We start from the raw sequence: 10,729 nt of genomic DNA, 5'->3' as shown, positions 1-10,729 counted from the left end.
TGTAGGGAGCAAGAAATGGCTTGTGCTTTCTCCCATGCTCTGTCCTGCTTCGAACATTCAGGCAGTCAAAGAAGCTGTCCACCATTTCACAGAGTTTGGCTGTGGCTGTTGCCTCGGGAGGACCCAATGACTTAAGTATGGCTGCAACAGAAGCACTCAGGACTTGTGCAGCAAGATTCACCCGCATTACTGAATAGGCATTCAGGTTCACATGCTCATAGGTCAGCTTTGGTAGTAATTTGAGTCCACTGTCAATGTCTTGGTAGAAGATCTCTGTGATGTGTTGCCACAGGATGTACTGCCCATTATTCCACATATATCTTGTACAGGATCCAGATCCAGAGCTCTTTAGGCAGTTTCTTACGGTTTTGACAAGGTGTGGTGCATCAGAAAAAAAGTATACATATCGATGTGGTGCATACAAGTTAATTGTACGGTAGCACACAACACCATCAGCATCCCCATCTAGTGGCTTGTGGAGACGATAAAATCTCCTGTTTGGGGAAGCCCCATCAGAAGTTGTTGCAATGACCCACAGGTTGCACGTTGTCTCCAAAATACATACTGCTTCCCAGAACAGGGGCATCAGCTGAGCTGCAGTGATGCCAGCAGTAGCAAAGTGAGCTAATCCAAACTTTAGGTCAGTGCACACTCCACGAACAAGAAATGCAAGAGCATGTGTTGCAATCATGTCCACTTTCTCTAATACTCCAAAGTTCAAGTCAGGATCACCCAGGTCTGTGAAACCAATCAGCTCTCCAGTTGTCTTGTCTAGAACAAGGTTTGCGATCACTTTCATTTCATCAAATAAGAGAACGACATATCTTTGCACATCAAAATAACTGTCTGTCTCTTCCTTAAGAATGTCTATCACTCCCTTCTGAAAGCCCCTATCTGGCTTAATGGCATTCCGATAGTCTTTAAGTCGCCTTTGACTAGGAAGCACTAAAACTCCACTATTTCTTAGTTCCTCATAGGTTGAAGGAGATTTAGCTGCCAAAGAGAGGCAAAACCGGATGATCATGGGATGGTAGCATACTCCTGTGCTGCTTCTTGAGAACAGCTTTTTTTGTTCCTGCCAGAAGAGATTCATGAAAGGGGTAACTTGTTTTGCTGAGCCAATAATTCTTGCAAAGTCATCACTTAGTTCATGGTCAATCTCAATATTGGACTTTTGCAATTCCGCTTTCATGTCATTCAACTGCTGCTCAAGTTCAGCGCACCTCAGTCTTTGCCCCTGTAAAGTCAACTTTATGCGCTCTGGGTTTGTCTGGGAAACTGGTGCTTTCACATGTGCAGGCTTTGCTGACCGACTTTCTTTCGATTTTCTTGCATTTTCTGAACAGCACATGAATTCGTCACATTCACAGCAGACAACATGTTGCTGACACAAGAGAAAACAGCCTTTTGCTCTCCAAAATCCCTTATGTGGGAACTGCTGCTCCTCTTCTTCTCCAAATGTGTCATGACTCAATGGTATAACATGATGATACAATTTCCCATTAAGTTCCATTATAGAGACTCCATCACACAACCTGTATCCCTCCAGTTGCCTTATTAAGTTAGATACAGTAATATTTCGAACTGTTCTACGATAGTCCAGGTACAAAGGATAATCTTCAGGTAAATAGGAACCAAATACTTTCACAGTAAAGCCAAGACTGTCATCCATAATAATTTCCAAACGTGGCAGAACGTACGGATGCACGGTTTTCTTCAGCACAATTTTGTCCTCAAAGATCTTCAGGCTCCAATCACCAAGACTTTTTAGGCTTTTAACTCGTTGGCAGAGCTCTGAAAATCCCTTGTAGTAGCTGTGTGGTAAAGGCCCCTCGTTACATTTTACAATCGAACGTTCAGGACGTGGTGAAGGCTTGCTGCTTTCATGGCTTTTCTTAGGCATGTTCAGCTTCGGCAAAGCTCCAAATTTGGGCTTCTTTTTAGTCATTTTCGCAGATTGATCTATCAAAGAAAAGATAAAATTGTCAAACTTGGAAATAGTCAAACCTAAAACCATATCCACTTTCAGAACGAACTTCAAACAGCAGCAACACTGATCGGTGAAAACTAACTCGAAGCAAATCCGAAAATTTAACAAGAAAATACAGATATGTACTTACATATTTCGATATCTTCGGGCGCAAAATGCTTCTCACAGGTATATATTCTATCGCTCTTCAACTGTTCCCTGAAGTTCTGATCCATTTCTCTTGTCTTTTTTATCTCACCAAGCCATTCGTCTCGCCATGTTCCATGAGCTTCGTCTTTTGCCACAAGCAACTTCCAAATACCAATTCCCTTCGTTCTTCTGCACGAACCACAGCCAAATACTGAGCAATTAGCCCCTGGCATAACTTTTATATTTCTTGCAAAACGACAACCATATACTGATGAAAATTACGGAGAAACCTAACACATATCGCACAACTAACAAGAAACTACTCGACGGACGCCATGATCGTTTGATAAATGTGCACTGTCGCGATCACGTGACAAGGCAAAAATCAAAACAAAGACATCGGTCTTTGAAGCTCGCCGACTTTCATAACCAGTCTCCTCTACTAAGAATCATGGGATTTACAGCTTCGGATGTTCGGCGGATTTCCGAGAATCTTCGGTTATGTTTTGACGTCATTAAATATTCCATTTCAGGCCCTCTCGACCGAGCTGGTTCTTTGCTGGATAGAATCTCATGCGAACCCTTTTTACCCTGCCCTTTGCCTGTGATGTAGTAACTCCCCTCTCCTTCAACCAAGATAGTTGTTAGTGATTTTTCTACCAACTAATTTTAAGATGTGGTCCCACCAAAAAAGTATGTCCAAAGGCGAGGTTAGGAAGATGGATTTATTAGGAGAAAATGGGAGAAGGGCGATAAATTCCTGCGTTAAAGTTTGTATTTGTAGGAAGATAGAACCATGGAAGAGGTATGACAAGGATGAAGCCAAGTGTCGAATTCTGGGCTGCAATCTCATTGACGTGGATCAATACGTTGACTGGGATCGAGCATTGAAGGCAAAGGACTTAGACATAGGTGATATCCGCTACATAGTTTTGAATTTGGAAAATATGGGCTCGCAATCGTACGGAAGGAAATGTGACGAAAGTAAGCTAGAAATGGCAAGGAATCAGAAAGAAACGATCGAAGCTGAACACATCGATTCTGCTGAAAATATGGAGATGGTTGAACACGGAACTGGCACAGTCATCCAGGAGCACTTCGTGGTAACATGTCGACATGTGGTGGAAACCGTTCTGTTTGATAATAGTAACGAATACGTCGTCTTTATTTCTAACGAACAGACGAAGAACAAATTGTTTTGTAGGGTAATCTATGATGATGCCGCTAAGGATCTGGCTCTTCTTCATTGTCCAAAACTGAATGCAAGTAAAATTTGCCCATTACAACTGTCCCACGAAGTCCAGAAAGTCGGATTAAAATTTTTCTGCTATGGTTATCCAAGCAGCCATCATGGATCTAAAGCACTATGTGTTGATGGTATGATCTCTGGCACAAACGAGGAACGTTATGGACGCCCAGAATTGATGGTATTATGTAGCTCAGGACTCAATCATGGTTTTTCAGGAGGACCTGTACTTCTTAAGTACGATTGTGAAATGATAATGATTGGAGTTGTTAAAGAAAAACAGATTGAACGAAGGTTAGCACGAGAAGAGGAAGAATTTTTAGGACAAGTTTATGCAATATGCTTTCCTGAAAATGTTGATGACTTGACTGCAGAGAAAATTCATGAAATACTAGAGCAAATAAACCAGAAATTGAATGAAGGAGCAAAAAACTACCCATCTGGGTTAAGTAATGCCATAACAGGAGCTACAATCAAGGAGTTTTTAAATGAGGCCAGTGGAACCCATAAAGGGTGGGATTGTGAGGAGCTGAAGGAATTGACTGTAAATGTGCAATCTGCATCACCCACCACCTGTTCATGAATGAAACTCACAAATGACAAGGTTTTCATTTACAGTTGAAAGTAAAGGTTTTGGAACACAGAGGTTAATTTAATTTAAAGCACATGACAGCTCCTTTGAAATTACAACCAGAAGTTTCTGACAGTTGTGATGCGTGAATTAAACTTCAAGTAAACTGTACGGTGAGATAATCTGCTGTATAACTAAATATTTGGGCATTGAAACACTTAATTATAAGAGGTAAAAAGATTTCTCGTAAGTCTGATGAGATTACCAGTATTTGGTTGTTTTTAATTGTAATTATCTTTCCATTTGTTAAGATACTCAAAATATAATAAACAAGTAATATTTTCTAAATTAATTATATTTCATAAATTTGATTTAGGAGTTACTAGAGGTATAATATATATAATAAGCCTATAAAGAACTCAGTGACAATCACAAATATGAAGCAGGTCTCACCAACACCTCCCAGAGAATGCATGACTTAGTTAGCCACTAAAAACTAGACCTTATCTTGAAATTTTGCCTTACAATAAATGCATATTAACTTTCCATATTAAATTATATAATTTTTAATTTATTTTAATAAGTAACTAATGGCGTAATTTCTTCCAGTCGGTTGTGTTTATATGGAAGATTTTACGCCAGTAACTAACGGTGTAATTTCTTCCAGTCGGTTGTGTTTATATGTAAGATTTTACGCCAGTAACTAACGGCATACTTTTACAGAAGTTCAAGAGCCGGCGGGAAAATCATACACTATCTTCTGAAGGAAATCTTTCTCCAATTCAATTATGTACAGCTGGAATGCTTGAAAATAAATACTCTTGATAAGCCACAGTTGAAAGTGTGTTTGATGCTTGTAATAGGCATGATTACGGATTTGACCCCTTTGCCCCTGTCCCTGGAAGAAGAAGACCATCAGGCAGTAGTTCTGGATACAAGTGTTCCACTTTCTGATAAACAGATGGCATTCCTGGAAAACCATTGCAACCTCTTGCAAGGAAATGGTAGAAGTGATGAAAATACATACTTAAGTTGTTTAAGAATTTTGTGTTCTTTGATTCACAGGATGTGATCAGTAGCACAGTACATATGAACAATAGCGTAACATGCAAGAAAAATACAAAATATTTATAAAGGAATCAAAAACCTCTTGAAACTCTTTATTTAGAGAATAGATTACAGTTCTTTCACTTATTGCTTTATTTTGGGACATTTCGGTTAATTTCCAGCAATTTCTCTATTACCCATGATGCATTGCGACCCTACCAATTTTCATTTTCATGATCTCTTTCATGTGTACCAGGCTTATTACATAACAAAAAGCTTCTAGAAGCTTCTAGAAGCTTCTAGGGTGGTTTCAAAGCTGTTGTTTTTCCTTCGATTGCACGTAGCCGAGTGAAATGGCGGTCGAAGTGGTCGAGAGTTTTCGAAGTGACGCGCGGCTGTTTTCGCTTTCTTTCCTCAATGTAACCTGAAACCTTGAACGAAATGTTTCAAAACGTTTGGGATTTAGAAAAACGCTTCTTGCTCCCTCAATTTGTTATATTTTCTCGTGAAAATGAGCAGTTAGCTTCGTTATTGTAGTGTTTCTGACAGCTGCCAATCATAATGTTCGGAATGCACACGCGGTCCTTATGAAGAGAAGCTATTCTGTAGTCGGGTTTCGTCTCACAGGTTGATTAAATATCGTTGTGTTTCTACCGAACGTCTCAGTGGTTATTTAACCGTAAACACCACATCTGGCGACGAGGATTATTCATAGAACACACACACAACAAAACCAAAAGGATTTAACGGGATTTCCGAAGTGATTTTCACAGAAAAATCCAAAGCGATCTCCGAAGCATTTTCCCGCGTAAACATCATGGCCATTTCTCTACCAAACTTCCCACCGTTTGAAGTTCACCTCGATGGAAATGCAGGCCCAAGATGGAAGAAATGGTTAGGAAGATTCGAGAGACTAACTATTGGAATGGGAATCTCCGATGATACGCAGAAGAGAGCCCTTTTGCTGCATTACGGCGGTCCAGAAGTCGACGAGATCTTCGACACGCTTCAAGACGTCGGTGGAGACAAAGATTACAAAAAGGCCGTCGAGAAACTAACTGCTCACTTCTCTCCGCAAGTCAACGTAACGTACGAAGTGTACAATTTCCGGCAAGCCAAGCAAAAAGACGGAGAAAACCTTGACTGCTTTCACACACGCTTGAGAAGCCTAGCGAAGACCTGCGATTTCACAAATCCAGACAAAGAAATCAAAGAACAGATTATCTTGAACTGTAAATCGAATTCCCTACGGCGCAAAGCTCTGCGAGAAGACCTCGACTTAGCCGGCCTCATGAAAGCTGGTAGAGCCTTAGAATTAAGCGAAATACAAGCAAAGGAGTTAGAAAATCACGAACAAACCGTAAACGCGGTAAAGTTTAAGAAGAGAGGAATCTCGACACATCTCAAAGGGAAACAGCGCCATCAACAACCTCGCCAGGAGTCACGCACTCGCTACGAGTCACGCACTCGCTACGAGTCACGCAATCGCAGCAACTCCCGAAAAGAGAACATTAAATGTAGGAACTGTGGCGGACCATACCCTCACAAAGACTCCTGCCCCGCGAGGAACAAGAAGTGCACCTCCTGTGGCAAACTAAACCATTTTGCTCGTGTTTGTAGAACAAATCCACCTGAGTCAGCAAAACACGTCACACATGAAGACACGGCTGAAAATGACGAATACCTATACACTATAGGCGGTGACAAGCAACCAACTTGCCACGTCAGGATCGATGGAAAGCAAATCGAAATGATGGTCGACTCCGGTGCATCGGTCGATCTCATAGACGAACGCACCTTCAGGGAGTTATACCAACGGAAGGTACCAGAAGCCTCCAAGCGCAGAATTTTCTCCTACGGATCATCCACACCCCTACCTGTTCTGGGAACCATCGAAGCCGAAATATTCGCCAACGCCAGCAGCACATGGACAACCTTGCACGTCATCAAAGGTGCTTCAGGAAACCTCCTGAGTTTTAACACTGCTACGAAACTTGGTGTGCTCAAGATCATCAATCAAGTCAAACCTGACGAGACCAGTCCCCAGTCCCCCATTAACGGGGATTTGGAAAGCCTGTTCGGTGGAATCGGCAAAGTGCGAGGGAAAGTCATCAAGCTTCACATAGACACTAACGTTGCACCCAAACAACAACCACACCGTCGGATACCCTTCCATGTCAGAAAGGATGTCGAAATGGAGTTAAAGCGATTAGAAGAGCTAGACATCATCGAGACTGTAACGGGCCCAACACCCTGGGTGAGCCCTATTGTCATAGTCCCCAAGAGCTCTGGTGAAGTGAGAATATGTGTGGACATGCGAGAGGCCAACAAGGCTGTTAAACGAGAAAAACACCTGATGCCGACCATAGACGATCTGGTTGCTGACCTCAACGGAGCGACAGTCTTCAGCAAGTTAGACCTTTCGTCTGGATACCACCAACTGGAGCTGGCCCCAGAGAGCCGCTACATTACCACATTCAGCACACACGTCGGACTCCGAAGATACAAGCGCCTCATGTTTGGAATTAACGCAGCATCCGAGATCTTTCAGAACGCAATCGAAGAAATACTCACAGGCCTCCCTGGATGCAAGAATATGTCCGACGACATTATCGTTTATGGAAAAACTCAGAAGAAACACGATGAGAACCTCCGTGGTGTACTGGAGCGGCTGAAACAACATGGCGTACGCCTGAACAAGGAGAAATGTTCCTTTTCAAGGAGTGAGATTAAGTTCTACGGACAGATTTTCAGCAAGAATGGAGTCAAGGCAGACCCAGCCAAGATCAAAGCGATCACTGACATGAACAAGCCAGAAAGCATCGGCGAGGTGAAGTCTCTGCTGGGAATGGCTCAATATGTGTCTCGTTACATTCCAAACTACGCTACGATAACTGCTCCTCTACGACTGTTAACCAAGAAGGACAAGTCATGGCAGTGGGCCGACGAACAGCAACGAGCATTCGACAAGCTGAAAGACAGCCTGATCAAGAATCACGTGATGTCGTACTTCAATCCAAGACTCAAGAGTGAAGTGATAGTCGACGCGAGCCCTGTCGGACTTGGAGGATTGTTGGTGCAGGATGGTAAAGTTATCAGTTACGCTAGCCGAGCACTCAGTGACGTCGAGAGCAGATACTCTCAAACGGAGAGGGAGATGCTAGGAGTAGTCTGGGCAGTCGAACATTTTCATCTTTATTTGTATGGATCAGAGTTCACCATTGCCACAGACCACAAACCACTCCTAGGTATCTTTAACAGTCACAAGCCAACGTCAGCGCGCATCGACAGATGGAAGCTGAGGCTCATGCCTTACAACTGCCAACTCACCTATCGACCTGGCAAGGACGCGGAGAATCCAGCCGATTTTATGAGCCGCCATCCAAGTAACATAGAAAGCAAGGAGCGCAGCATTGCAGAAGACTACGTTAACTATGTATGCAACCAGGCAGTGCCAAAAGCAATGACGCTGCAAGAAATCAAGTTAGAGTCGGAGAAGGACGTTTCGCTCCAAGCACTTATCAAGGCCATCGAGACTGACAATTGGACACATCCCGAAGTACAGGAGTACAGAAATGTGAAGGACGAACTGTCGGCCTACCAAGGAATTGTACTGAGAGGAAACAGGATTGTAGTCCCAAAAGTACTGAGAGGCAGAGGTGTAGACCTAGCACACGTTGGACACCAAGGAATGGTAAAAACAAAACGCCTCATCAGAGAGAAAGTGTGGTTTCCTGGTCTAGACAAGATGGTTAAGGAAAAAGTCGACAGCTGTTTACCATGCCAAGCAACAACTACTAGTAAGGCAGAACGACTCGAACCTCTAAAGATGACACTGCTACCAAACGCCCCCTGGAAAGAACTTGCGATGGACTTTCTTGGACCACTCCCTTCAGGAGAGTACCTCATGGTCGTCATAGACGAGTACAGCCGTTTCCCAGAAGTTGAAATCGTCACATCCACTTCTGCTAGATCCACCATCCCGAAGCTTGACTCAATCTTCGCTCGACAAGGAATTCCTGATGTCTTAAAGAGTGACAACGGACCCCCCTTCAATGGCGCGGAGTTCAAGAACTTTGCTGAGCATCTGGGTTTTCACCACCGCAAAATCACGCCTCTCTGGCCAAGAGCTAATGGCGAAGCGGAACGTTTCATGAAGACACTAGAGAAGTGCGTGAGAGCCGCTACCGTTGAGCACAAGAGCTGGAAACAAGAACTCTACAAGTTTCTACGACAGTATCGGGCGACACCTCATTCGACCACTGAAATTTCGCCGTGCGAAGCACTTAATCACAGGAAGCTCAAGACTACGCTACCAGAAGTGACACCACCAGTTCTTGAGAAACAGAAGAACATGACAGATAGGGATGCAGAACAGAAGTTGAAGATGAAAGCATATGCAGACCATAAGTTAGGAGTGAGAGAGAGCAAGATCAAGCTAGGAGACACAGTCCTTATTAAGCAACCAAAGCGCAACAAGCTAAGCTCCCCGTTCAGTCCAGTACCTCTCGTGGTTGAAGAAAAGAAAGGATCTATGGTTACAGCAAGCAATGGGAATAAAACTATCACGCGTAACTCATCCATGTTCAAAGTTGTCCCGAACCACATAAGGCATGCTGAAAAGATAACACAAGGGCAGGCAGACGAAGATTTAACAGCAGAGCCTTGGTCACCAGAAGTTTCAGAACAAGACAAGTCATCAAGTTCTCCAAGCCCAATTACACCCTTGCGGCGATCTCAGAGGCAAACAAGGCTCCCTGCAAAACTGAAAGACTTTGTCCTACTTGTGCAATAGAACCAGACACTCGAAGCTTGCAGTTGAACTTTGTGACAAGCTAAACACGTTCCAGTTTATCGTTCTTAATCATCAGAGTTCAGTTGCTTAAGTCGATTTTTTCTAGACATACATGTATTCAAGTTTACAATCAAGAAGGGGAGAGATGTAGTGTTTCTGACAGCTGCCAATCATAATGTTCGGAATGCACACGCGGTCCTTATGAAGAGAAGCTATTCTGTAGTCGGGTTTCGTCTCACAGGTTGATTAAATATCGTTGTGTTTCTACCGAACGTCTCAGTGGTTATTTAACCGTAAACACCACAGTTATGAGATGAGAATGACACGGCAGGAAATTAACATGTTTGGTCCAACGCCGGCGGTACTGCGGATGGCTTACATTTGGCATTGCATCCTTTATTTACGGAAAGACGCGGTATGTTTCACAGTGTTTGGGAATCAAACATTTGCTTCATTCTCAAGATTGAAATACACAAAGTCGCCAAAACTTTCTGGACTGGCTCTCTAGAAGATGAGAATTCCATTGTAACAAGCTTTTTACTATCACGGCGTTCTATGCCGCCGAGGGGAATACGTTTCTCCTGATTTCATGGACTGAAACATGGAGCGTGATGCTTGTACACTTGAACAAAAAGTGCTATTTTTCTCTAAGGTTAGTCTGTCTTTCAAATTGGTACATATACATCTGAAATCTCGGATTTATTGTGATATTTTAGGTGATTTTTTCCGTTGATATCTTCTGCGAGAAACACAAGAAATTTTAAGATAATGATAATTTTGTGTATGGGAATGTTACGCGTGACGCCCTAAATTATGCATATTTTTGGAAAAATTAAATTTGTAAAAAAATGAGAATTCAATAAAAATCCATGATATTATGCAAAGTTGTCGAGTATTATGTCTTTTTTATTTGTGCCAAGTCTCGGCATTGTAGCTGGAAAAGTACGAGAG

General features: G+C 42.8%; 2 protein-coding genes across 2 annotated transcripts in view; one reads left to right on the top strand and one right to left on the bottom strand.

Moving 5' to 3' along the window:
• The window catches only part of LOC149044517 (uncharacterized), a 3,859-nt gene extending 1,370 nt beyond the window's left edge, over positions 1 to 2,489 (bottom strand). Inside the window, exons 1-2 of the mRNA XM_089208502.1 lie at positions 2,121 to 2,489; positions 1 to 1,962 (exon numbers count right to left, since the gene is read on the bottom strand). The exon at positions 1 to 1,962 is cut by the window's left edge and continues 19 nt beyond it. Of these exons, the coding sequence (XP_089064628.1) occupies positions 1 to 1,962; positions 2,121 to 2,352 (2,194 nt within the window). The 5' untranslated portion in view covers positions 2,353 to 2,489. The remainder of the gene's footprint in view (positions 1,963 to 2,120) is intronic.
• Positions 2,490 to 2,660: 171 nt separating this feature from the next.
• On the top strand, positions 2,661 to 4,770 carry LOC149044516 (uncharacterized). The gene has a single exon (XM_089208549.1). The coding sequence runs from the start codon at positions 2,794 to 2,796 to the stop codon at positions 3,946 to 3,948; it is 1,155 nt and encodes a 384-aa protein (XP_089064675.1). The 5' UTR covers positions 2,661 to 2,793; the 3' UTR covers positions 3,949 to 4,770.
• The last annotated feature ends 5,959 nt before the right edge of the window (positions 4,771 to 10,729 follow it).

The sequence above is a fragment of the Pocillopora damicornis genome, chromosome 6, assembly GCF_964200805.1.
Source record: "Pocillopora damicornis chromosome 6, jaPocDami1.2, whole genome shotgun sequence".
Classification (NCBI taxonomy): Eukaryota; Metazoa; Cnidaria; class Anthozoa; order Scleractinia; family Pocilloporidae; genus Pocillopora; species Pocillopora damicornis.
Note: the sequence above shows the minus strand (reverse complement) of the source record. Positions and strands in the feature narration are given on the sequence as shown.